Source organism: Bacillus rossius, assembly GCF_032445375.1.
Source record: "Bacillus rossius redtenbacheri isolate Brsri chromosome 9 unlocalized genomic scaffold, Brsri_v3 Brsri_v3_scf9_2, whole genome shotgun sequence".
NCBI lineage: Eukaryota > Metazoa > Arthropoda > Insecta > Phasmatodea > Bacillidae > Bacillus > Bacillus rossius.
In genome coordinates, this window is record NW_026962013.1 from 18,645,515 (window position 1) to 18,671,045 (window position 25,531).

Consider the following 25,531-nt stretch of genomic DNA (forward strand, 5'->3'; position numbering starts at 1 on the left):
AGATTGGAGCATTGCCGGAATTAATTCGGTGGGAGGGAGGTTGAAAATGCGCAGATACTTCTACGGCCCACGGCAACGTCCGCCACGTTTTTTCCCTCCTAGTGAAAAATCCATGTTTTAAATCCGTCGAGAATAGAAACGTACTAGATAAAGCCTCTTTTTTTTTTTTTTAACTGCGAAAGATAACACGAAAGTGAACACTAAATCTGCTGTCTCGTACGTGAGAATGATGGTGGATATTGGCTACAAACATATGTAGGTAGGTTCAATTTTGTGTTAAAAATATTTACACTTACACGCAATAAAATTTTCACCAATTATTTTGCTCTTGGACCCTAACTTGAAATTTTCTTTTCTTACGCTTTAAAATTTATAATCTGTTTTAAATGTAAGAGAAAAATTAATATTTTTTTTTGTTCAGACTGTATTTGTACAAGGAAAAGAGTGCGAAATAAAATTACCTTTATGACGCTGCAGGTAGTATGTCATTGTAAACTAGACGCTAGCATACTCGGCAGCCGTTAGCACGACACAAGTTAGAAGTTAAGTTTTCTTCCCCCACCCCCCATTACCAATTTAGTAGAGGGAGGGAATTCTTAACTAAAGTATCGTTTGTTCTGTTACGAACGCGAGCAAGGCCGCGACACGTGCAGGTGCAGAGCTGGCTGGCAGTCGCCGCAACATGATATGCGCCGCGCGCGCCTGGAAGATTACAAGGATTGTCGCTTCCCCCCCCCCCCCCCCCCCCCCCTTAAACGAAAGGCTGAATTGGCGAACCTGCAAGGTCAAAACATATGGTTGACATTCTTCAAAATACTCTTAATATACCTGTATCTATTAGGCCAAAGGGACCTTTGGTAAGATAAGAAGGTACTCGTAAACATAATGATCTTGTTTTTAGACGGCTGGATATCATTCCATTATATGTCCACCGAATAGCTTATCGCTCGGTCTAACATGAAAAGTTTCTTCAGTTTTCTGTTAATATATTTAAATATATACCTGTCTTAGCATTAGTTGTTGGGTCTCAAAGTCCATCACCAGATATTTACTTAACATTTTCTAGTAGCCGTAGAATGTCATGCAGTTAATAATTATAAAAACTTGAGTGACTTTTTTTAACCGCTGTTATATAAATTCGAGACTGAACATATTATGCAAGTGAGCTATCGTATTTAACAGGAAAAGTCACAAATATTAATAACTAGAAAATAGCCAACGTGGCGTGCGTGTCTTAAAGTGAGTTTGCATTCGTAATTATCACTTGCGCGACTTTTCGCACCCGTTATATTACACTAGTGAAGATCTACTGAAAATATTTGTGGCAGAACATGGAATGCAAGGGAGGTTTCGAGTTGAAATTTATAAATAGCCTTTGGGAAAAAGTATTTGCTAGATTTAAAAAAACAAAAATTACAATGGTTTGAGACACACCCTTGAAGCTTTACTTGAATCTGTCAAAAAGCACCTCTACAAAGATTTCTGGGGGGTAAGGGGGATACGTACTCTAGAACTTATGAAAGCAAAAGCGAGATCTCTGTGAAGGGCGGTATGTTATTTTGGGTGATGCAAGGTGAGCTGTTACGACACCTGGAATCACAAACAACAAAGACAGTGATGCGCGTATTGCATATTAATGTAACTGTCCAAACTTCCCTTTAGTTGACGTAAGTTTTTTTTTAATTACATAAAAAAAATTTCAAGCTATAGAAATCAAATTGTTATACCTGCCACAGCGTCACGGCACCACGCTGTGGCGGGAAAGACGTGGTGTGTTCGGAGTGCGGGGAAGTGTGTGTGTGTGTACACAGGGAGAGCGAAGGACTAACGTTACGCAAGGTACTCTCTCCCCCTCCCCCCGTAACAACTGTTTCTCGTGTTTACTACACCCGCATTCCCGGCGGGAGAGAGGCGTCCGTGTGAACCGACACAGGCTGTGTCCGCATTCTAGTACAGAAGTTACATGAGTACTTGCGACGTCGCCTACTTCACTTGCCCCTTCTGGTGCAATACAGCTGTTCGGACGGATACATTTTTTTGGTCTCTGTGAATGTTATTAGCCAGCTAAACAGGTTAACATTACCTCATTTATTTTTTAATAAAGCAGGCAGGAAGAAAAAAAATCTTGGAAACGGGTAAGACCCGAGGAATTGAAAAGGTGTGTTAAGGGCGCCGTTTGACCGGACACACGTAAGCTGCGCAGAGCTTCAGGAAAAACGCCATTTCAAAACTACTCTAGATATCAGAGTGGTGTCTTGTTTACGAAAAGCATTTAAGAATTCGCTGAGGGCCGAAAAATACTTTTGATTTCGGATTAAGTTTTTAAACTGTGTTTTTAGAAGAGTGAAAATGGCTTAAAGGTGGTCCATATAATGTTACGGTCACCGCTCAAATTTCACAGTTTTCCTGAACGACGAGAAGACTGCGCGCCAGTTCAGAGACTTGCGCTTAGAGGCTATACCGTGCTAGACACACCAGCGAGCGTCGCGCTTATCATCCCGCCTTATTAACACACACACACACTCCAACTAGAAGCCGGCCAAACAATCAGGACTTGACAGAAGCCTATGCTAGTTACAAAACAGTGTCGGTAAACCTATTTTAGCTTTTTAATAAGTGATTTTCAAACCTGTTATTTTTCAATTACTTTATTGACTATCACATTGCTGTATAGACGTGGTGTTGGTTTTAGTATAGTATCTGGCGTAAACTTCATTGCGTTTGTTAACCGCTTGTGGGATTGATTCTATGCTTAAATGTGATAACTGTTGGGCGTGCACCCATGTAGGTCGTACCGTCACGAGAACAAAATTATAAATATCGCACGGTTAACGATTATAAGAAAAATGTATGTATTGCAATAGCCATGGAAGCTTCAGCTCTGTTAATGAGTATGAGGGTGGATTTGGGGGGGGGGGGGCTACAAGCGCAACGTATACACTTAGTGAACATCAAGTTTGACGTCAGTAAAGTTTCAGTCTAAGCTGACTCTCATGACTTTACAAAGAGCGTAGCTTTCCTTGGAATGCTGGTGCGTCATAGCCGTTAGGTATTTGGTTCAACATTTTTCATCGTGATTGTCGCTGTCCCACTTAAACTGCTATTTGAAACGTTATTCAGCTTTCTTTTCTATTCCGGCGAACCACAGACCGGCGGTAAAAAGTGACGTACCAGGTAGCTGTGTATATTGTGTCGACATTGACTACATACAAAATATTAATTTTCATTATCATTTAAGTAAAATACCTAATAAAAAAAGCTGTATTAAATTAAAACATGATGATTATAACTCCTTGTAATGGGACTGCTCTTTTAAAGAGCGAGAGCTATTGGAAATTCGGTCTAATTTTCACATTCGCCCTGGAAACGTTTTTATTTTATTTTTCAATTTTGTGGTTTGGTACCGAAGCTCCACATATTTTTTTAAAAATATATTTTACTCACACCTAATGAGTGCTGTACATTTGAACAGTTGGGGAAAAAATATTTGGTTGGGTTTCTGGGAAAGAATGAGCGACTCATTTCTCGCTCCGTGGCTACGGCGCTTTCTTATTAGGAGAAAAAAAGGGGGGGGGGGGGGGACTTGCCTACGCCTCTGTCAAGTATTACAATTCTCGCAAGAAATAATTACGTCTTGGTGATTGCAACAAAAATGAAAGTGCAGTTATGTTAGGTCAGTAACATTTAAAATCCTCTACAATATATAAAAAAAATTCACGCAAAATGGTGTTTTTATTTTTTTTTATTTCGTGACTTAACTAAAACTTAAGTGTATTGTAGGAGGGGTTCGGGTTAAGAAGGTACCTAGGTGCGTCTCAGGCCGAAACCTGTGCTGGGAAGTCGCATGCATAGTGTGCTTGTTCGGCCTAGCCGTGGCAGGGATTGAAGCCATGGTTAACTCACCTCTTTGATTTATATTAAAACTTTAAATCGGGCCCGGGTAAAGCCCGCATACACAGGGTAAACCCTGGGCAGTTATGCGGAATGCAAGGGTATGCATTAATATCGTAGAAGAATACAGGAGACAGAGGATGGTATGGATGAAAGTGTTGGTCGATGTAGATCAATGTATACCGTGAGGGGGGGTTTGGGTACTTTGTCGCTAGGTCCGCTTTCATATTTTTTTATCAAATCCTGTATGTTTGCAACCAGGAACACACGTGGTTGGTGAACTACACGTACCTCTTATTTTATTATTTCTACCATGAAGTTGCACGAGCGAGCGGTGAACTTCGGATATGTTCGGAACTGTTCGCGCCTTGACTATGGCGGTGAACTTCTTTTGACATGACAACGTCTAATAAATCGATGAACGCCGGCTGCACGCACGAAAAATTGTCCCGTAATGCACATTGTACCGTAACGCTGTGTCCCGTTACGTTTATTGTACGCTTGCGCCGCATCTATCTCTCTTCCACTCGATTGGAACAATCATCGATTTGATTTTTTCGAGGCACATTAAACTTGAAACACTCCCATTCGTTTCCTACTTTTCCTATCATCGTCCTATCCTTAACAGAATAACACAGATTGGAAGAAGTTAAATAGCAAACATGTATAAAAGTTGTAGTTAAAATAATCTCTTCGTTAAAGTAATAAACATATTTGAATTAATGAGTGCAAATAAAAGTAAATTTATCAATTAAATTGTAGATTTCATTTCACCCCTTCTTTGTATCCATACAAAATAGTGATAATTCAATAAAAATGATTCAATTTTATTCATAAAAGTATGCAATCATTTCATGAATGTTTTATGACATTGTCACGTTAAACTATCGTCGTAAACCGACTTTACAGACAACCAATTTTTTAAGGTTTCTCATAGCGGTGCCGCCGCGCGGCGGTCTGTTGTCAGCGATGGTTAACGTGATTTCAGGCAACCAGTGGGGGATCCAGGATTTTGGTTTGGGAGGGGCTTGACCCAGCTGAGGCTAGGCTTTATCATGGCAAACACTAAAACAATAGTGGACCCAGATGCTTTTGGGGGGGGGGGGGCTTGAGCCCCTTAGCCCCCCCTCTGGATCCGCTACTGCAGGCAACCAACACGGCGACGCTGGCCGTCGGCTCTTGACGCCTCCGTCCTGCTCAAACAGCGACCAGTTGTCGGGTTCAGTGCTCGGGAATCACTGCCCCCACGACTCCTTATCCTGAATCGAGGCCGGGACAGAGGTTAGGTTACGTTACGTTAGGGTCGAATTAAGTCTCTCTTTCGTGCATTCTGTCAGCAGAGATAAGGCATTCAATGGTAAAACCAAAATGTGTTACGTCATACCACTTCCGGCCAACCGCATGCGTCAGTCGTGTGCTGTCTAAAGCACAGGAGATCAATAATATTATGACGTAAAGACGGGAGTTTATTTACAATTGCTAGGGCGTCAAGTGTGTTCCGAGATTTTTTCTTTATATTTACGAAAATTACATTTACAAGTCTATTAATATAATTCACAGGAAACCTTTAAAGTAATTCAATACGCACAGATCAACTTGTAGAGCAATGGGCTTTGTACTTTTTTTTTTTTAATTATGGGGATTGAAAATTGAACTCCGAGCGGGAGCTGAAAATTATTTCACTGCTGGCTTTACGAAATAAATAAACGTGTGTGGGTGCACTAGAGCTCGTGTGAGTAATGGGACGCGTGCAACGGTAAGACGCTACTCAAACGGAGCTTTCATATTGTGGCGCCCAAGGAGTTGGGATTGTCAGGAGACTGGCTGCCTCTCATGACATGCTTGAAGTCACGTTTTTTTTACCCCACCATCGCAATATTGCGCAGCCGAAACATTGCGAAAGGCTACTTGACAACGCCTCGTGGTGATGAAAATGAATTAGAATTACCCTCGTTAGTCATTCCTACTTAATGCAGTAATTTAAAAGTGTTTCCGTAAGGTAAACACATTTCACCCAATGGGTGTTCCGCAAACATTGCGCAGTCAGTTGGACTGAGAGGCATGTATAGTCACAATCTGGTGGCTATATTGTGGACGTCTGCAGCAATCCTCTGCTTATCGTAACCTAGACGACAAGCGTAAATAGACCTTTAGTGAGAAACGATTAAATATGTTTATTATGGTGTGAAGTTCAAAGGTCCTTCGCGTTTATCACGGTCTAGTTTATCATGTTTCATTATATTACATGTAAGGATCTGAACACTTATAATAAAAATTTGACAGTCACCCTGTCCGCAACAGCACAAGTAAACCCAAACGTAGCCTGGACTACAAATTCAGCAAAACATCAGACCCGCGAAGAAAAGTATTTCCATAAATTTAACGTTTTGATGTACGAACAGAAAGCGCTTAGCTAGGATTCTAGTTTTATATGTTTGAATGCATTGCATATGTGTGTTGACCATGTCACAGGCTGGAAATATATGATTATGTACTCACGCAAAGAAGCGTAAGTTGGCAATTGATGATTTATCATGAACAATTGTGGGTATTTCATAGATGATAGTCTTTACCCCCCCCCCCCTCCCCAATTTATCTTAACTACAACCCTTCAGGAGCTGTTGGTCACGCCATTTAAAGACTGATCCATGGACGACACTCAGAAGAGTTCAGTTAAAGTTAAGTACTCTGTATCATGACAGTGTGTTTCTGACTTTAGTTGGAGGTTGTGATAATCCTCCCTTGCTCAGGCCAGTTGCGACGAAGGTATGCGCCGAAAACTAACTGTATTCCCGCCACGTAACACTTAAAACGTCGCTACCTGTTGACTGCAATGCACACTTCGAACTCTCGCAGATAAGAGTGAGGAAGCGCCTTCAGTTACGTTTATCTCGTTACTTACATTAGTTAATCTTATCTCTCGATAGTGAGAGACTATTCACGACGAACTTTCTCGTTGGTGCCGAAAAAACTGCGACGTGAGGACATGACCATTGTCCCGTAACTTATTGGACCGGTTGAGATCATTTTATGAAGATTTCGTAAATTAAATTTAAAAGAAAAGGCGTAGTCAAAACTGGGTAAATTAATGGTATTCTTTGTTTTGCTAGGATTTTTTTTTCACCATTTGCTTGATATTCACTTACTAGCTTTATAAGATATGTTTTGAAACACAATGGCAGATATACATTTAGGTACTTATTTTTCTCAAAAAAAAAAAAATTGATCAAATTAAAATCAGTTTTTTAAAAGTCCGAGCCCACTCCGTGTTCTTGATTAGAGGGCCCACCCAAATCACTTCACGAGGACACCAAGTGGTAAGCGGTTTTTCAATACATTCAACAGCAAAGTTTTAAATTAAATATAGCTCAAACAAAAAGCTAATTGGAGTAGAAAACAAGCACTAACTCTTCAATTTTAAAGAATATTTTTTTGCGTGTAGGATTGTATTTCAAAAACTGTGCCGTTTATTGGTGTGTTCGGCACAGATTTTAAATTTTAAGTTTAAATTTTTATTTTTAAAATTTTTTAATTTTTATTCTTATTTAATTTTTGTCAGACTTCTGTACACTCTTATCAACCCTTTTTCATCCTAGTTCTCTTTCCCTGGTTTTGGGCGCACTCTAGTGGCCGTGTCCTTAAGTCTCTCCCTCTCTCCCCTCTTTGGTCGCCAGAGCGCACTCTTGTCCCCCCTCCCCTCCCCCCTTTAGCTCCATGCTGGTTGCAAGTCACCTAGCGCGAGATTTGCGAAGAAACACCCCCGTCATCAGAGAGTTACCCCTCCACAAATGGTCGTGACTGAAAGTCAATTGAGTGAACCCCAACAAAATTTATTCTGCTCTTCCCGCCGAATTTTACCTGGTCGTGAGTTCTGAACGAGAAAAGTCATAAATCTTGGTGTGCCGGTGGACAGGGGAGAAATTTTTGTTAACGATGTAAAGTTATATCTTAAGTAGCCTAATTGTGACTCTAGAAGCATCAACCATTATCGGACATAGTGATATTTTAATTTTTTTTGCATAAGATTCAAAACCAAGGTAATATAAATATTCTAGCTATTTTTGTAAACATTTCACTATGGCTAGAACTTTGTTAAATTTTCGCTAGATTCGCAGTCCGGACTCGCTAGCGCTATAAACTGTGTTCATATTTTCTTCATTAATGATTGCTAAGATGTTAAAATCCTAATTTGTTGACCGATGGTTAATCTGCCTTGATCTTTTCTGGTAAAATATATTAAAAGAAAGGTTATCCACTACATAAAAGAATATTAATATAAATAAAACAAGAAGCCTATAGATCACATGACTTATTTTGTTTTTATTTAATTGAGTACCTATATATATCCACCGATCCACTAACTCCCAAATGGATTGTGTGCAGGGAGTTCCTAAATTGTTTTGTTCCCCGCCTCGTGCCACCTCTGGTGATGTTCGAATTTTATGTAAATTTTGTAGCTTGTTGCTCAGCTGTTTCCTAGGACTTTTAAGAGGTGTTATAACACTAAAAATCAAGGGCACGAGGGGCGTTACAAAACATACTACTCATCCCTTCTTTTATTACTCTATAAATTTGAGTCTAAACAGTAATTTTCATATGTTAATATACACACAAGAGCGCACCGTTGTAATCAAGTAGTTGATTGGTCATTGTGAGGCTCGGAGAAAATTATAATCCTTAACCATGCTTGCTGTCCAATTGTATTGTTTGTCGCAATGGCGGGTTAGTTAAAATATCAACTGTAAGCACACACTGGGGGGGGGGGGGGGGAAGAAATTAACACGCTACAGAATATATATATATATAATATATATACATATATATAATATATATACATATATATAATATATATACATATATATATAATATATATATATACATATATATACATATATATATACATATATATACATATATATATTTTTTAAATAAAACCCCGCATTTTTTTTGTTGTGACAGAAATAAGTTCCATAGACCCATCAAAACCAGTTTTGAAGACGCAGTCCTGAACATTAAATTTTCTTTTTAAACAGAAAACTGTTTTTGGAAGTGAAACTTCTTAAAACGACCGTTAGGGTGAGTCTAAACCATGACTCAGTGACTCAGTGACTCAGTGTAAAGAAAAGCGTGCAAAGCTTTGGAGTGGAAAGTCGATGGCGGCGAGCAGGGGTAATATCGAGCGCCTCAATCCTCTCTCGGGCAAGCTTTAGTGCTGCATTTTACGTTACTCTCGGCAGTCACTTGCGACACAACTCGTTCTGCTGACCGCCGCTCCTCGACACAGACCGAGCTGGACACTCAGGCTTTCTCACAGCCGCACATCTCTAGGCATGATGGTATTCAGTACATTATTGCGTACTAAATTGTTTAGTTTTATCGTTCAAGTGAGTTTTTTTTTTTATTTCATTCAAGTGCAGGTAAATTATTGAAGTATGAAGTTCCCACTAATAACGCGGTTGTCCGACAACGTACCCATTCCCCCCCCCCTCCCCTCCCTAAGTGCATCGTGTAACCAGTGAGCAAGTTAACACAGAGCTTATCAGAATTGTATTTTTTGCTGTGTGATGATACGGACGGTAGTGACTGTAAACTCTTCGAAGTCTGGAATTCCTACTGGCCTAGGCTGTGGGAAAACATTAATTTCTTTTTTTTTTTCTTTGTTGGCGGCACACTGTGTGACGAGATACCGGAATATCTGACTGGACCTTGACCAAACCGTCGGCCATATGCGTCGGCGGAGGATTAGTAACCTCGGTTACGTCTTTGTGTGTAGGGGTCACCGCACGGAGCAGCTCTGTCTTGTTCTCATTGTTTGACAGTCATAAGGTACACTCATCCGCAGTGTGCGTGAATCATCCTACGCCTGATGTATTCGGGTGTCATCATTCCTGTTAATGTTCTTTGAATGGTTCCTAGCAATGAGAAAAAAGATGCACATGCAAACACACAGAAAACAAGCGAAAATCAGCCCATGTAAAAAAAAAAAAAACAGGAAATTCCGCGTTGTCCACATTATCTGTGTAGTATCATAGTTGGGTTTGTCTGATGTTTTTCGCGGTTTTGTCCACGGTCTTTATTCTGTATTAACTGTTCTTGTTTCAACTGTCTTGGTCGTTAGCCCACTGTGTCCGTTTGTGCTGTAATATTTAACACTTGAAATGGGACGAGTTTTGACTGCTAGCCATACGCCGTGCGTCCGTTGGAGGGCACATTGAACGTTTGTAAAATTCTCCCGAAGTTTAGGGACTCAGCTCTTAACGCAACAGCGCCACGTGCCCTCGTCGCACGGAAGCGGCTCGATGGTTGTTCGTGGCGACCACGCAGAGCCGCCCACATCGATCCACGCGCCGCCGCGGACATCGGATGACCCCCGGGTCGCGGCGGGCCACAGTAGCTGCCTCTTGGCCGTTCCACCAGGTGTGCGTGTGTAGCAGGGGGACAACACGTACAGCTTCCATCTGGCGTCCGGGGTCCGTCTAGTCAGGGGCGTGTCTGTCGGCGAGGCGGGGTGATGAGGCAGGGGGCCAAGGTGGTGCAGTGGCGGATCCAAGGGGGGGTGCCAAGGGCAAGTGCCCCCCCCCCCCCCCGAAAAACCAGTTGTCTGCTACATTAATATTGCCGACAAAAATTTTTGTTTCTGAAACCAATAAAATATTTTAATATAATAATGAATTTCTTGTAGAATCATAAAATCTGGTGGTTAGATGTTTTGTGTAGTGTGAGTAGATTAAATACAAATTTAGTAATTTTAAGACATTTTTTTTTTTCTCTGGCTATTCTGAAATCCTAGAGTGCCTCTGGATCCGCCACTGAGGTGGTGACTATGGTGTAGCCCTAGCCTCTGGTCATTGCTGAAGCTACACCTCTCCTGATCGCAAATGGGGAATAATCCCTTGTACAGTTCTGGGATTTATCTTTCGGCTCTGGAATGTTTAAACACGGATCTGCAGGCTGACTCCCAAACTACCCTGTAAGGGCGCATACTTGGGGAGCGGAGGTTGAGGATAAACCGGCCTTCGGGTTGGAGTGGGGCCAGTCTAGTCAGGAGCGTGTCTTGTGTTGGCGAGGCGGGATGGTGAGTGGTGACGCTCGCCAGTGCTTCTAGCGCGGTGTCTCCTCGCAGTCTTCTCGTCGTGCACAGGGAAACTACGCAACAATAACACTACATGGCGGAGAAAAAGATAAAATTTAATGCAAGTCCCTTGAGTGCTTTCAACAATCCGTACCGGTAGTTAAATGCCTAAAAATTACTCTGAAAACACGCGTTTTAGCCATTTTAATTCTTCTAAAATTACGGAAACCGAACACCACTATCTTGAGCAGAGCTGAAGCTCTGCACTTCGTTGTGTGCGCCCGGGTAGGCGGGGGCCTTAAGACTGCGCATAAAGGTTTGCCAAAACCTGTTAAATATTTATAAGATGAGCAACTAATATTCTTTCTCGAAAACAACATAAAATATTTAGAAGGAAATTAAAATTGCAGATCGATCTACCTTGTTTCTATCAACAGAAAATTTCATTGCCCATTTACCCCTTCCATTCATCATATTAACTATTCTAAACAGTGTTTATGTAAAACATAACTTAAATATTCTGTGCGATTCCGGAAAACATGTTAAAACAATAATACAAAAATGTAAAAATCGGCAGGACGATGATAGACTTATATTTGTAATTCAGTTTCACCATAGGCGTACCCAGGATTTTTTTTCGGGGGGTGTTCTTCCAGATATTTCTCGGGCGGGAGGGGGGGGGGGTTGGGGAAGGGGGCTTCGGTTTTTTTAAGAAAAACTCCATAAACACCAAAAATTTATTGTTTATAATAAACTTTTTTAAGCCTCCAAACGTTTTACAGAAGAATTCTTCTATGATTATTATTATTATTATTTTTTTTTTTGCAAATTCCGTAACCACATTCTCCGGGTCGATGTGGATGTTGTAGTGGACATTCAGTAAGGCCAATCCATTCAGTCTGTCCTGAGATATGGTGTTCCGCAGATATGATTTTAATCTTCTTAAGCAAGAAAATGTCCTCTCCAGAGTTGCAGTTGAGACGGGAATGGTCGCCAAGACTTTTCGGGGGGTGGTTTCAACCCCCAAACCCCCCCCCCCCCTGGGTACGCCTATGAGTTTCACCCATGTTTAGGTGCAACTGCCTCCTCGTTAGTTCCGTGTGCGTTGGAATTGTAGGGAGCGTGATATGCGCGGTTCGATGCTTGTGCTTCGTATAGGGATGCAAAATCGCTCTTAAAAACATCGATATCACGAACATCGATGTTCAAACGAAAAAGCATCGATGTTAAAAAAACATCGTTCTGACAACCGATACATCGATGTTTTAACCGATGTTTTTAAATATCAGGAAAAACATGCCAAAATGATTTAAATTATAGTATGTAGCGAAAAACCATACCTACTACAGGTCCACAATATCCACAAGATAGCTGTGAAAGTTGAGCGGTGACCGTAAAATTATATAGCGGAGAAATAACGATAAAGGTGTACTGCACTGCCCTTAAGTGGTTTCAAGATTCTGTATCGGTTGTTTTATGCCTAAAAATTACTCCAAAAACACGCCTTTTAGCCATTTTCACTCTACTTAAAACACAGTTTAAAAACTTAATCCGCATTCAAAAGTACCTTTCGGTATTCAGCGAACACTTAAATGCTTTTCGTAAACATACCCCACTCGGATATCTTGAGTAGTTTTCAAATCACGTTTTTCCTGAAGCTCTGTGCACCGTATGCAGGGGCGTAGCCAGTAGGGGGGGGGGGGGTTAGGGGGTTCAACCCCCCCCCCCTAGCACCAAATCTTTAATTAAATTTCTTATTCATCACTCAAATAATTTCATATTAAAAATTAATAAAATTTTTACCATTACAATATTTAAATTTAAGTACCGAAAACTGCTGAAATAGCACTATTTTACACCTTAAAATCCAAATTTTCCCGGGGAAGGACCCCCGGACCACCCACTTTAATACAGGGGGGGGGGGGGCATGCTTCTTAACACCCCCCATACACAAATCCTGGCTACGCCACTGACCGTATGTGTGCCCGGGCAGCCTGCAGTTAAGACACAGGCTTACTTAAAATAAAATTACCCTTATTTTTTATGTTTTTAGTTATCATTTCGTGAATATATTGTAAATAGTACAGATCATGAGAGATCTATCTATCCAAAAACCATTGCGATACGACATTTAGTTTTCAAGAAACTTTTTTTTAAATTTTCGATACTTATAAAACTTACATTTTTAAGTATAAATAAATGTTGTAAACGCTAAACCATTTTGGTTGGTATCCTTATTTTTTTTACAGTATTTGAAGAAGTCTATATTCATTAAAAAAATAACTATTTTTTACACAATTTATTTTTAATTGGAAAAAAAAAATAGGGAAAAAGCATGAAGTGTATGTGCAGGTTTAAAATGTAACATTAATTTTCTCGATAGAGCTAGCGAGACCGTATCGGTACCAATTAATAGCTTGTATGTACAAAAAGCTATGAAATTGTCCATAAAGTCTCGCTGCTTTTATCCTTATATTTTTCAAAATTTAAAAGAAAATTCTTGTGTAAGCAAATTTTTTTTAACGGTACCTATTTATTTTTTCCAAATGATTTTACACATCTTAAAGTACTGGGAAAAAATTGATACTGAAATCAACCAAATAGTTCAGTAGGTGTTTACAACATTTTTGATACCTACTTAAAAATGTAGGTTTTTATAGTAAGTATATAGATAGTTAAAAAATTGTATCTTAAAAACTAAACGTATCGTAATGTTTTTTTATATATTCAATAAATATTCATGAAATGATAGCCAAAATATTATAAAAAACTAGGGTAATTTTAATGATGAACGATGTCGATGTTTTAGACTTTTTCGTCGATGCATCGGCGATGTATCGCTCTTCAAAACATCGATGCTAACATCGATGTTTCATGAACGATACATCGATGTTTTGAAAACATCGATGTATCGTTTGCATCCCTAGCTTCGTAGTCCCGCCATTGCCGCTGTTGACGCCGCAGTGCTTGCTTGGCCATGTTGCTTGAAACTTTTAAAAAAGTTACTATTTAACAATTCGTATTCTGTTTCATTAAAGTGTGACATTTGCATATAACTAGCAGTACTTTAAAAGTCCACATAACTGTCTATAGACTTTCATAAACCGAATTAACGGTATTTTCACAAACAATAATACTTGTAGATAGGCAAGTGTAAATCTGAGTTTCGTTACTAAAAATGCTGAAAATTATTTTTAAGTAAGAACTTATGTGAATGTCTTCTAGTAGTTGCAGTGTCTTACAAAAATGGCACTGGTAGTATTTCCTGTACATGATATAGTTAAATAAGTATCATTCTCGACAACTGCAGTAGAAAAACCAGTCACATGGAAAATGAAGCAGCAAGCTGTTTTCAGGCTGTGTTATCGAAACATCAACGTGGCTAATTTTGTAATGTGTATTTTCAGGTAACATGAAAACTGGCAGTCATGAAAACTGGCTACCTTATGTGACACTCCTATTGGGAGTACCACATTTTTGTGTGGATTTTGGATGGCAAGCGTGGTTGCTGCGCGCGCGCTATCTGTCAGGGTTTGCTTTAGGCTTGTGTGGTTTGCCTGCGCGCCGCTGTGTTGACAGCGCGTGCGTTCATGAGCGCGATCGGATATCGGCACAAATCTGCCGAGCGTGGTCGGGTATGTTCGGTTCACTTCGGCGAGACTCGTGTTTTGCGGTGTTTTTCGTGTAATGGTTGGTAATGGCGCTCGATGAGAAAAACCGCTTGAGTTTGTCAGTGTTGCCAGATCGTACCATAATTATCGTTTTGTACCTTATTTGCATGCTCTGTACCATATACGATACATACCTGCCGATAATGGCTAATTGTACCATAATTTTTCACAGCATGAAAAACCTTTTTTTTCTCTCCTTTTTAATTTTTTTTTTCCTGGTTCAATTACGCAATGTAATCATTTGCCGAGTGACTGATAGCGATAACTATGTATAAGTTACTCCTCATTGATCGTCACTAGGATATAGTATTACGAGGAGACCTTTGAGTAATTAAGAGTATTTGAAGATTACAAAGATACTTTTTTACAAGTAAAGACGATATTGCTGTCCTCTGCAGATAAAGGTGAAATTAATACATTTGTTTACTGTTCGTGTTCCGTTACAAAAGCCACTCTTAGATAGGAGTTCATCGATCACACCACAGTAAGCTTTGATTCGGCATCGGCAGTTAGTACCGCGATGATGTGAGCTGAGTACGCAGTAGAGTCGGGCTTGCGCAACGGGATTGTTCTGTGTTAATGGCACGGTTTATATTAAACCCCAAGTGAAATTTTTGTCGGCTTTACTACACAATTCGTTGAGGGGTGAATATACTTTATGGATATTTTTGGTGAGTGTCTATAATTTCTTTTACTTAATTTTTTTCCTGCATTGCTGCTTTACAATGGAGAATTCAGAAACAGTTAAAATAAGTGCTTGTGGTTCATCGGGTGTTAGGAAAAAATGTAAGAGGGCCTCAAAAACTGTTGGTGCACTAACAAAACGAGTACAACATTACAGAAGAGAATGGAAAGAAAAATCGGAATTCCGGGGATGGTTACAGAAAGTTAAAGACGATTCACAAAAAGCTTCTTGTTTACTTTGTAAAGCAGTATTTAAAGCAGAAATTACAGTGATAAAAAATCATAGCATTAGCAAGAAACACCTTGAAATTAGCAGAAATGTTGGTTCTGGATCGTCTCAAAAAACTATCGAAAATAGCTTTTGTAAACTTGATGCGTTGAACAGTTCCGAAACACAAGTGAAAGAAGCAGAAATTCGCTTGACAGGTTTCATTGCTGTTTCATTTCGCTGCAAATCGCATCGCATCTTGCTTCTGCGAACAGGAAGTGCTATCCAGATTCCAAAATAGCTCAACAAGTTTCTTTAGGGCGAACGAAGGCAACAGCTATAGCTAAACACGTTATCGGGAAGTGTCATTTTACAGAACTGAATGAACAGCTTATCCAGAACAAATTTAGTGTGATTATTGACGAATCAACTGACATAGGTACAATCAAAACTCTCGCTATTTGTGTGCGCTATGCTACTCTGAAAGAAGGCGTAGTTACTAGATTTTGGAAAATGGTACAAATTTTTACGGGCCAAGATGCAGATGCAGCGAATGACGGTGCATCAGCCGAACGATTGTTTAATATTTTGATTCAATCTTTCAGCGATGCTGGGGTTCCTGTAAACAATATCATGGGTTTCGCAAGTGATGGTTGTAATACTATGATGGGGACAGAAAACTCAGTAGCCCAGCGACTGTCAGAACTGCTGCCGGGAATTATTATTCAGAAGTGCATCTGTCATTCACTCCATCTTTGTACAAGTCAAGCTTGTACAAAATTGCCAAACAGATGTGAACATCTCGCTAGGAATATTTATGGTTATTTCAAACATAGCAGTAAGCGACAGGCACAATTTAAAGAATTTCAAGAATTTTGTAATGTTGAACCACACAAAATTTTGCGGCCATCACAGACAAGATGGCTTTCACTTTTAAGTGTTGTCCAGAGAATAGTAGAACAATGGCGGCCACTTAAATTGTTGTTCTGTGCACAGTTATTTGAAGACAAGTTAGGGACTATCAAAGCTATTTTAGATACAATGAATGAACCTTCCATAGAGTTGTATTTTTACTTTTTGGAATGGGTACTTCCTAAATTTGTACGACTCAATGAACTATTTCAAAGTGACCGAACGTTGGTAGCAGCTGCACATAGTAAGATGAGCAGCACATTTAAGGAGTTGCTGGATACATTCATGAACAGAGATTACATTACTAAACGATGCTTGAGTGCAGTTGATCCTGCTAACGAGACACAATATAAACACATTGAGCAAATTTATCTTGGGGTTAAAATACACCAGAAAATCCAGGAAAATGTATTATCCAGAGATGAACTACGCATATTTTTATTGCACTGCAGGAACTTTCTCGTTGTTGCTTGTCAAGAAATGAAGAAAAGGTTTGATTTTTCACCACAGTCACCTTTTGCAAAAATGTCATGTTTGCAACCAGCAGTAGCTCTATCGCAGGATTATTCTCGACCATCTTCACTGCAATCCCTAGCAGGATGTGTTCCACGAGTGTTGTCACCGCAAGACACCTGTAAACTGCAAATTATAGATGACCAATGGCGAGGGATGGTACTCTCCAATTTTTCGCCAGAACTCATATCTATGGAAGCTGATAAGTTCTGGACCAAAATTGGTGCATTTACAGACTTAGGCGGGAAAAACGAATACCGAGAGCTATCGGAATTTGCATTAAATGTATTGGCCCTTCCACATTCGAGTGCTGTATGTGAACGAGTTTTTTCTAAGGTGAACCTTATAAAAACTAAAAGTCGCAACAGACTCATGACAGACACTCTGAATGGATTATTGCTCTCATCACAGCATGTGTCCCTTAACGGAGGTTGCGACCAGTTCCAGCCAACACCGGCAATGGTCGCTTCGATGAGAGCCAATGTCCCCTATCCCCAAAATTTCTCTTCAACACCAACAATGTCAGTGGAAGTAGAAGATGACGAATTCAGTTTTGAAAATTTATGAATCGTGGACCCTAAGGTTACCCAGTGTTTGTTGCAACAATAGAATAAAGTAGCGAGTTTTTTTGTTATGTGCTAAAATTGAAAAAAAAGAAGTTAAAAACAGTGATTAGATTTGTTGCAATGTGATAGTGGACATGTATGTGCAAATGAGCAAAGGCACGAGTGAAAATCTTAAACATATTTATTGGAGAATGCAGATGAAATCATTTATAATGGTGAGTAAATTCAGTTGTTACTCAGTTTTGTTTGATATGACTTAATTTGTATATTTAGAAAATTTTAAAATTTGTTTTGTAATATAATTTTATATATTAACCATTTTGTGAAGAGTTGAGTCTTAAAAAAAAAATATTGCAAAAATAATAATGTACCATAATTTCTTTCGAAAAACGATAATTTTGGGCACTCAAAACGATAATTCGTTTAAAAAGACCTGGCAACACTGGTTTGAGTCTTGTGAGTCGTCGATGAACTGCGATCATGAAAGGACGAAAGAGATTGCTTGAAAATTTTCAATTTTAAAAGCCTCTTTGTAGGTATTCAGGCCCGGAAAAAAGTAGTCATTTTTATTGTAGTGACGTTTGCATCCTACCCGGAAAACTGTTAAAATACCCGTTCTCATAACCTTGAATTGTATAGAACTCTGAACATGAGGCTCAGAACAACAATATTCAACGTTGTTCGAATAATTCTTGCAATGAGAAAGATTGTCTAAAAAATTTTTTGTGGACATATGCCATTGCTGGTTTTCACCATTGGTCATAGAAAAAACACAATGAACAATAAAAACGAATAAACACGCGCACACAGAAAATCGAGCCACCGTGTTTGTCTGTACCGTGATATTTTTTTGACCAATTTCTTCCACTGAATCCTAGATGCTATATATTCATTTAACATTTCATATCGGCAGATTTTAGTTTTTTTCTGTTTTAGTGTGTTCACCTTTCTTGTTCATTATTGTGGTGTCTCTGATATACAGTGAAAACCAGTGGTGGTTTTAAAGAATAAAAACATTTCGCAGTTTGTGGCTATATATCGGATTTTCCCGATGCGTGTAACTGACGGTAATTGATACCATCTGGATCGTGGGTTTCCTTTATCGGCTAAGAAGGCGAAATCTAGGATAAATCTCTCTGAAGACCATTCATCGGTGACCTAATTCGCGAAGTTTCATGTTCACCCTCTCTCCCCCCTTAGTTTCACTCACTCGATCGCCACGTCCAGCATTAAAAAGTGAGCATCCTGTCCCAACGTAATCGCCAATCAGGACCTCGGAGCCCTGCCCGGGAAGCGCTAAGTGTTGACTTCCCGTCTCCTCCCTGAGAGCACAGCACACACTTCTTGCCCGTGGCACAGGCGAAACAGTTTGACAATTGATATTTTTGGGTATTTTGAAGGGATCTAGTTTTGTTTTTATATTTACAAGTTGTAATATGTCTACCTACAGCAGTGAGCCAAGGCGGTAGACAGCATACATAAAAGTCAAACGGAATTTTTTTTTCACCAAACAGGACATATTGAGACAAAACAACAAACACGGACAAAATACATAAAACATTAAGTCAATTTGAAATATAGTAAAATACGATAAAGTACAACGCATATAATTTTAAACAACTACGAAGGTTAGCTACAGGAAAGTAAACACAGGATTACAAACAAGTACCACGCAGTTAGACTTAATATGTAACATTATGAATTAAAAAGATATGAAATAATTATCTTTCAGAATATTTTAATTATGTTATTTGTATATAGTTTCTTAACTGGAATTAAGTTTTATCTATAGTTTAATATATAAAGATTATGATCATTTAAAGATCTGACTTTTTCTAACAATGGAAAAAAATGTCATCAAGTTTGCTAAAATGTTTTCGTAATAATAAATAATGAGTTTATATATATATAATGATGTTTATATATATCTTAATATATATAAATCTCGTGTCACAATGTTTGTCCTCAATGGACTCCTAAACCACTTAACCGATTATAATAAAATTCGCACACCATGTGCAGTTCGATCCAACTTGAGAGATAGGATAGTTTAAATCTCAAATTATAGTCGCAATTTTAATTTATTGCGATTTATAAAAGCGAAATACCACTCACTGACTCACTCATCACGAGATCTCTAAAACTATAAACCCAATTGACTTGAAATTTAGCATAATTATTCATTTTGTGATGTAGACGCTCACTAAGAACGGATTCTGCGGAAATCCGATCCCAAGGGGAGTTTCGGAGGGGGAAGGGGGGGGGGGGGGTAATATATCAAAATTTCCATTTTTTGGTAGGAAATCACCATGGCAACGGCTGTTGCTTTGTTGATGCTTCATTCGTCTCTATGCCAACGACTATTTCATTGTTAGTGCAGTCCTCATCACCGTTGAAATTTAGCTGGTATCTAAATATCAAAAACTACCCTTTTTTTTCAAGTATTTATATTTTACAGACTTGAAACTTCACAGTAATGTTCCTTATGTTACGCAGGATGACATTTTCCGAAAATTAGATCCCATGGGTGGTTAAAACAAGGCAACAGGATTTTGCATTGTTCATGCCTTCTGCGTCTCCATGGCAACGGGCATCGCGCGGCAGTGGCGTACCCACAAGGAGGGGCATGTATAATGAGCGGCGCAAGCGTGATCTGCCTGTAGACTGCCGTAGCGAAGTACGGGTACATCAGCTGTACGTTGCGTGCACGAGTCGGGAAACCATCGGTGCTATTCATTTTCTCTCCGGTACATTATACAGCATTGTAATAAATTTTCACTGATATTTTTATTATTTACCATTACTGTAAATGGGTGATGTGGCTTAATTTTTTTCCATTAGTATAGCCGTGCGAAGCCGGGTCGGGCAGCTAGTATATATATATAAACATCATTATTTTGGTTATCACACAACAAAGGATCTTAGCTAAGGGAGAGGGATAGGAACCTAGACTACATTAGGTTTAGATAGTTTTTGTGCAATGAAAATTTTCTGTAGTTTAGTATTTAAAATGAGCCTATGTTAAGACATAGGCATAAAGAGATTTAGACAGTAACAGTGTTTTATGACACATTAAAACTCACTATAAAATTCAATTTCAAACGTGAATGACTTCAAGTGTAACTAGCTGTAGCACTCACTCATTTAACTTCAGGCATCCCGTTAAATTATATAACATGCTCTAAATAACTCAAATTTAAAAAAAAATTAAAGATGGGAAATTGTTACAGCCTAATAACTGTTGAAACCAAATTACCCAACCTATTCAGTCCGGTGCTCAATATTCGCTTTGAATATATATACTGTATAGAAGTCGCGAGTGGATAGGATTTACTCTAAGTTTTTCAGAAGCGTATGATGAGCAGCTTGGGAACTTCACCGCTGCAGTGCGCTGCCGTAACGCCCTGTATCGTCTTAGTTGTTATTTACACATTAGAGCGCAGCACTGTCGCCCGCTGTCATTCCCCGCACCCCCCACCCATCATTCACTGCAGCTCAAGGTCGTTCAGCGTGAGGGGGAAGGGGTGTTTGAAGAGTTCGACACTTGTTCGCTAGGGACCACCACAAGTCGATGCCCTAGAGATGGTGGCGATTGCGGCGGTGAATTAACCAACTACCTCAAAACCGTATTAGAAATTTTAACCTGGGCTGGCGACTTCTATACAGTATATATATTCAAAGATATTCGTCTCATCACTCGTCTCTTAACCAGGTGTTGACGCGGCGTTTATATAGGCCTACTCAAAATATTTTATATAATGTTCTTTATTACGAATAACATTTCACAGCAGTTACATTTGCCTATTTTAGTTTAATTTTGTGATTTATGATTTAAACGCGTATTTATTGACGGTGGAGTTCAAAGAGATGAAACTGTGGGTTGTAGATCTGAAAATTTTTTTTAGCAGTACGGAGGCGCAGACGTGCGGAACCTGTGCAAAAAAAAATTTGGTTGTCTGTAAAGTCGGTTTACGGACGATAGTTTAACGTGACGTCATAACAAAACATTGATGAAATGATTGCATAGTTTTATGAATAAAATTGAATAATTTTTATTGAATTATCACTATTTTGTATGGATACAAAGGAGTGAAATGATATCTACAATTTAATTGATAAATTTACTTTTATTTGTATTCATTAATTGAAATATGTTTATTACTTTAACGAAGAGACTATTTTAACGATAACTGTTATACATGTTTGCTATTTAACTTCTTCCAATCTGTGTTATTCTGTTAACACGATGATAGGAAAAGTAGGAAACGATTGGGAGTGTTTGAAGTCAAATCGATGGTTCCAATCGAGTGGAAGAGAGATGCGGCGCAAGCGTACAAATGAGCTTAACGGGACATTGTGCGTAAGGGGGACAATGAGTCATCCTTTTTCGTGCGTGCAGCCGGCGTTCATAGATTTATTAGACGTTGTCACGTCAAAAAAAAAGAAGGAATTATTACGTTTGATACACGTGATGCCAATTCCTTTGATGTTTTCCCGCGACACTATGGGGACGAATGGCCAAGTGACGAGCAGTCCGGCTGGCGGGCTGCCACCACACGTTGCGACGAGTGCCTTCAACAGCGTAATGGGCCAAGAGCTCTCTGGCGTTGCTCGAGTGGGATCAGCAGAAGGTGGGAGGGGGGGGGGGAGACCGTGTGGTCTCGTTTCCACCGGCAGGCCGGCCAACCCTTCCGGAGGTTTGGTTTGCTTTGAAAATGTCTTTATCATTGCAGGCAAAAAGTACCTAACAAATGCCTGCATCATGTAAGCACTTTTTATCTGTGTTGCGTAACATTCCTTATGGGCTTGGCGGTGGAGCGGGGCTATTAGAGGCGGGTGGAAACTGGCAGGCGAAAGCGAGGAAGGGAAAGGCGACCGCAGAATTAATTGCCTTCTTCGAAAACCGCGAGACTATCCCGTGGCTAAACAATCGGCACGGAGTCGCTCGAGGCGGGGGAAGCCTTCATTTCAAAGACGAGAGAGCCACACCCGAAGTTCCCCGAAAGGTTGCTTATCAAATAACTTTTTAATATGTAGCTATCCAGGGCTAGGAAACAGTTTACATGATTTCGCAATATCTTTAATGTAGCTATCCTAACTAAATCAACCGTCCACAATTTTTTAAAGTATTTATTATGTAGCTAACCAAACCTAATTGACCATTAGTTATCATGAGTTGTCCAAAGTAAAAAAAAAAAACCGAAGATGCACGATCGGGCGTTTGGCTCTCTCTTCTGTGAAAAGGCTTCTCGCTCGAGGCACACAAGCCAGCATCACCTCCCCCGCCTCTTAATTGTTTCCTGCCTGGAGTTGCGACATTCAGGTTGAGGCCTGCCGTGCTGGATGTCCCCGGGGCGTCACAGGTGGAGGGCGCTCTTTGTGCATTAGTACTATATTCCATGTTAGTTACTATAATCCATCTTAGTATCCCATTCTTGCAAATGATTTTATAACAAATGTTTATTAAACTGACTATTCTTTACGCCGATCGCGAAAATGCGTCTTGATTCCGACAAATTATTATATACTATATATAACATAATATATAAGTATAATTTAAATTACTAATATAATATATTTCGACCAAATATCGACAAAAATACCCGTCTTGTACACACTGCAAGTGCCAATCGAGACTCGTGGGCGCGGACGAATGTTCAATGGCGCAGCGCGAGAATTTGGTGCCCTTATTTTCCCCTCCCCTTTTTTCTCAGTAATAGCAATAAACATAACCAGGCATAATTTGTTTTTGTATCCGTGTTCAATATATGTGACATTTTAAGTTAACTCACTAGAAACGGAATAATGTTTAATGTTTAATGGTAGCTATTGTGTATATATATTTTTGACGTGACGTCTAATAAATCGAACGCCGGCTGCACGCACGAAAAAGTGTCCCGTAACGCACATTATCCTGTTACGCTGTGTCCCGTTACACTCATTGTACGCTTGCGCCGCATCTATCTCTCTTCCACTCGATTGGAACAACCTTTGATTTGAATTTTTCGAGGCACATTAAACTTGAAACACTCCCATTAGTTTCCTACTTTTCCTATCATCGTCCTATCCTTAACAGAATAACACAGATTGGATGAAGTTAAATAGCAAACATGTATAAAAGTTATAGTTAAAATAATCTCTTCGTTAAAGTAATAAACATATTTGAATTAATGAGTGCAAATAAAAGTAAATTTATCAATTAAATTGTAGATTTCTTTTCACTCCTTCGTTGTATCCATACAAAATAGTGATAATTCAATAAATAATGATTCAATTTTATTCATAAAAGTATGCAATCATTTCATCAATGTTTTGTTACGATGTTGTCACGTTAAACTATCGTCCGTAAACCGACAGCTCGGTCCACGGTTACTGTTACCTTGCGGGCCAATCAGTGAGAACGCAGTTAAGTGCATGATGGCCTGCGTTCCCGCCCCGTCTCACAAACGACGCCAATCTAGCGGCGGCTGGTTGGTTTGCAGCGCGCGTGCTCCGGAGGGTCCTCTCGGCCGCTGAGCAGCCCATGGAGTCGCTCGGCTTGAAGACGGCGTCGGCGGCGCGCCAGCTGCAGCTGCTGGCCGTCGCGGCGCTGTTCCTCACGCTGGCCTTCGGCGGCGCCTTCTTCTCGGCGCTGGGCGTCTACCTGCTGCTGTTCTCCGGCTACCGCTGGCTCGTGCTCGCCTACCTCGCCTGGGTCGCCTACGACAGGAACTCCTGCTACAAGGGCGGCCGGAGGTCAGTCCTTTCCCCGGGTCTCTCTTCTTGTATCATATACTTCCTACAGTCACGGACTACTCGAGGGATGGAAACTCTCGGTCGAGTATATATATATACTGTATAGAAGTCGCGAGTGGATAATATTTACTCAACGTTTTTTCAGGAGCGTATGATGAGCAGTTTGGGAACTTCACCGCTGCAGGGCGCTGCCGTAACGCCCTGTATCGTCTTAGGTTGTTATTTACACGTTAGAGCGCAGCACTGTCGCCCGCTGTCATTCCCCCGCACCCCCCCACCAATCATTCACTGCAGCTCAAGGTCGTTCAACGGGAGGGGGAAGGGGTGTTTTAAAGAGTTCGACACTTGTCCGCTAGGGACCACCACAAGTCAATGCCCTAGAGATGGTGGCGATTGCGGCGGTGAATTAACCAACTACCTCAAAACCGTATTAGAAATTTTAACCTGGGCTGGCGACTTCTATACAGTATATATATTCAAAGGTCGAGTGTTTTCGTGTCTTGATACTCGTTAAAAAATTAAAAATTAAGGATTTTCATAAGATTTTACTAGATCAAATGTTGTGTTCGTTGTTTGTCTTAACATAATGTTAGGTTAACCTAGTTGTTTCACAATTCGTAACGATCTTTGGCTCTTCAAATCGCCATGTTAATTTAAATAAATAAATGCCTATTTAATGACTACACACAAATTGGGTTTATTTAAATTGGTAACTATAAATACCGCAAATACCCAAATATGAATGTACAATTAGTGTCTTCACAACACACACGGGAGCATAAAAATTAACATAATATTGTTGGTATTAAAACATAAAACTTTTAACGAGGTCCCCCGATTGTTCTGCATTTGAGGCACTATACATTATTTAATACTTATGTATCATATTGATTATTTTAAATGCATCAGAAATTAAAACGACTCCAACCTGACGGTGTAACTTTCGTTGAGTGGCACCTTTATTTAAAAACATCTGTAAAATGGTTAACTCAACACTAAAATGTTAGTCGAAATAATCACATTAAGAAGATAGTTAGCAAATCACATTATTAAAAATAAAAATTGGTTGTCTGTAAAGTCGGTTTACGGACGATAGTTTAACGTGACCACGTCATAACAAAACATTGATGAAATGATTGCATACTTTTATGAATAAAATTGAATTTTTTTTATTTTAATAGTAAAAAAATAAATACTTGAAATTATACTAGTAATCAGTTATGTTTTTAAATGCAAGAATAATTAACCTTTATTGTCGAATTTGTTGTTGTAATAAGCA

At 39.6% G+C, this 25,531-nt stretch overlaps 2 protein-coding genes across 3 annotated transcripts in view; one reads left to right on the plus strand and one right to left on the minus strand.

The window, feature by feature from the left end:
- The window catches only part of LOC134542918 (myosin heavy chain 95F), a 265,995-nt gene that overhangs the window by 117,423 nt on the left and 123,041 nt on the right, over positions 1–25,531 (minus strand). The gene's annotated exons all lie outside the window — the stretch shown is intronic.
- The window catches only part of LOC134542920 (diacylglycerol O-acyltransferase 2-like), a 58,065-nt gene that overhangs the window by 7,199 nt on the left and 25,335 nt on the right, over positions 1–25,531 (plus strand). The window contains exon 2 of the mRNA XM_063387512.1: positions 24,000–24,252. Within this exon, the coding sequence (XP_063243582.1) occupies positions 24,041–24,252 (212 nt within the window). The 5' untranslated portion in view covers positions 24,000–24,040. The remainder of the gene's footprint in view (positions 1–23,999; positions 24,253–25,531) is intronic.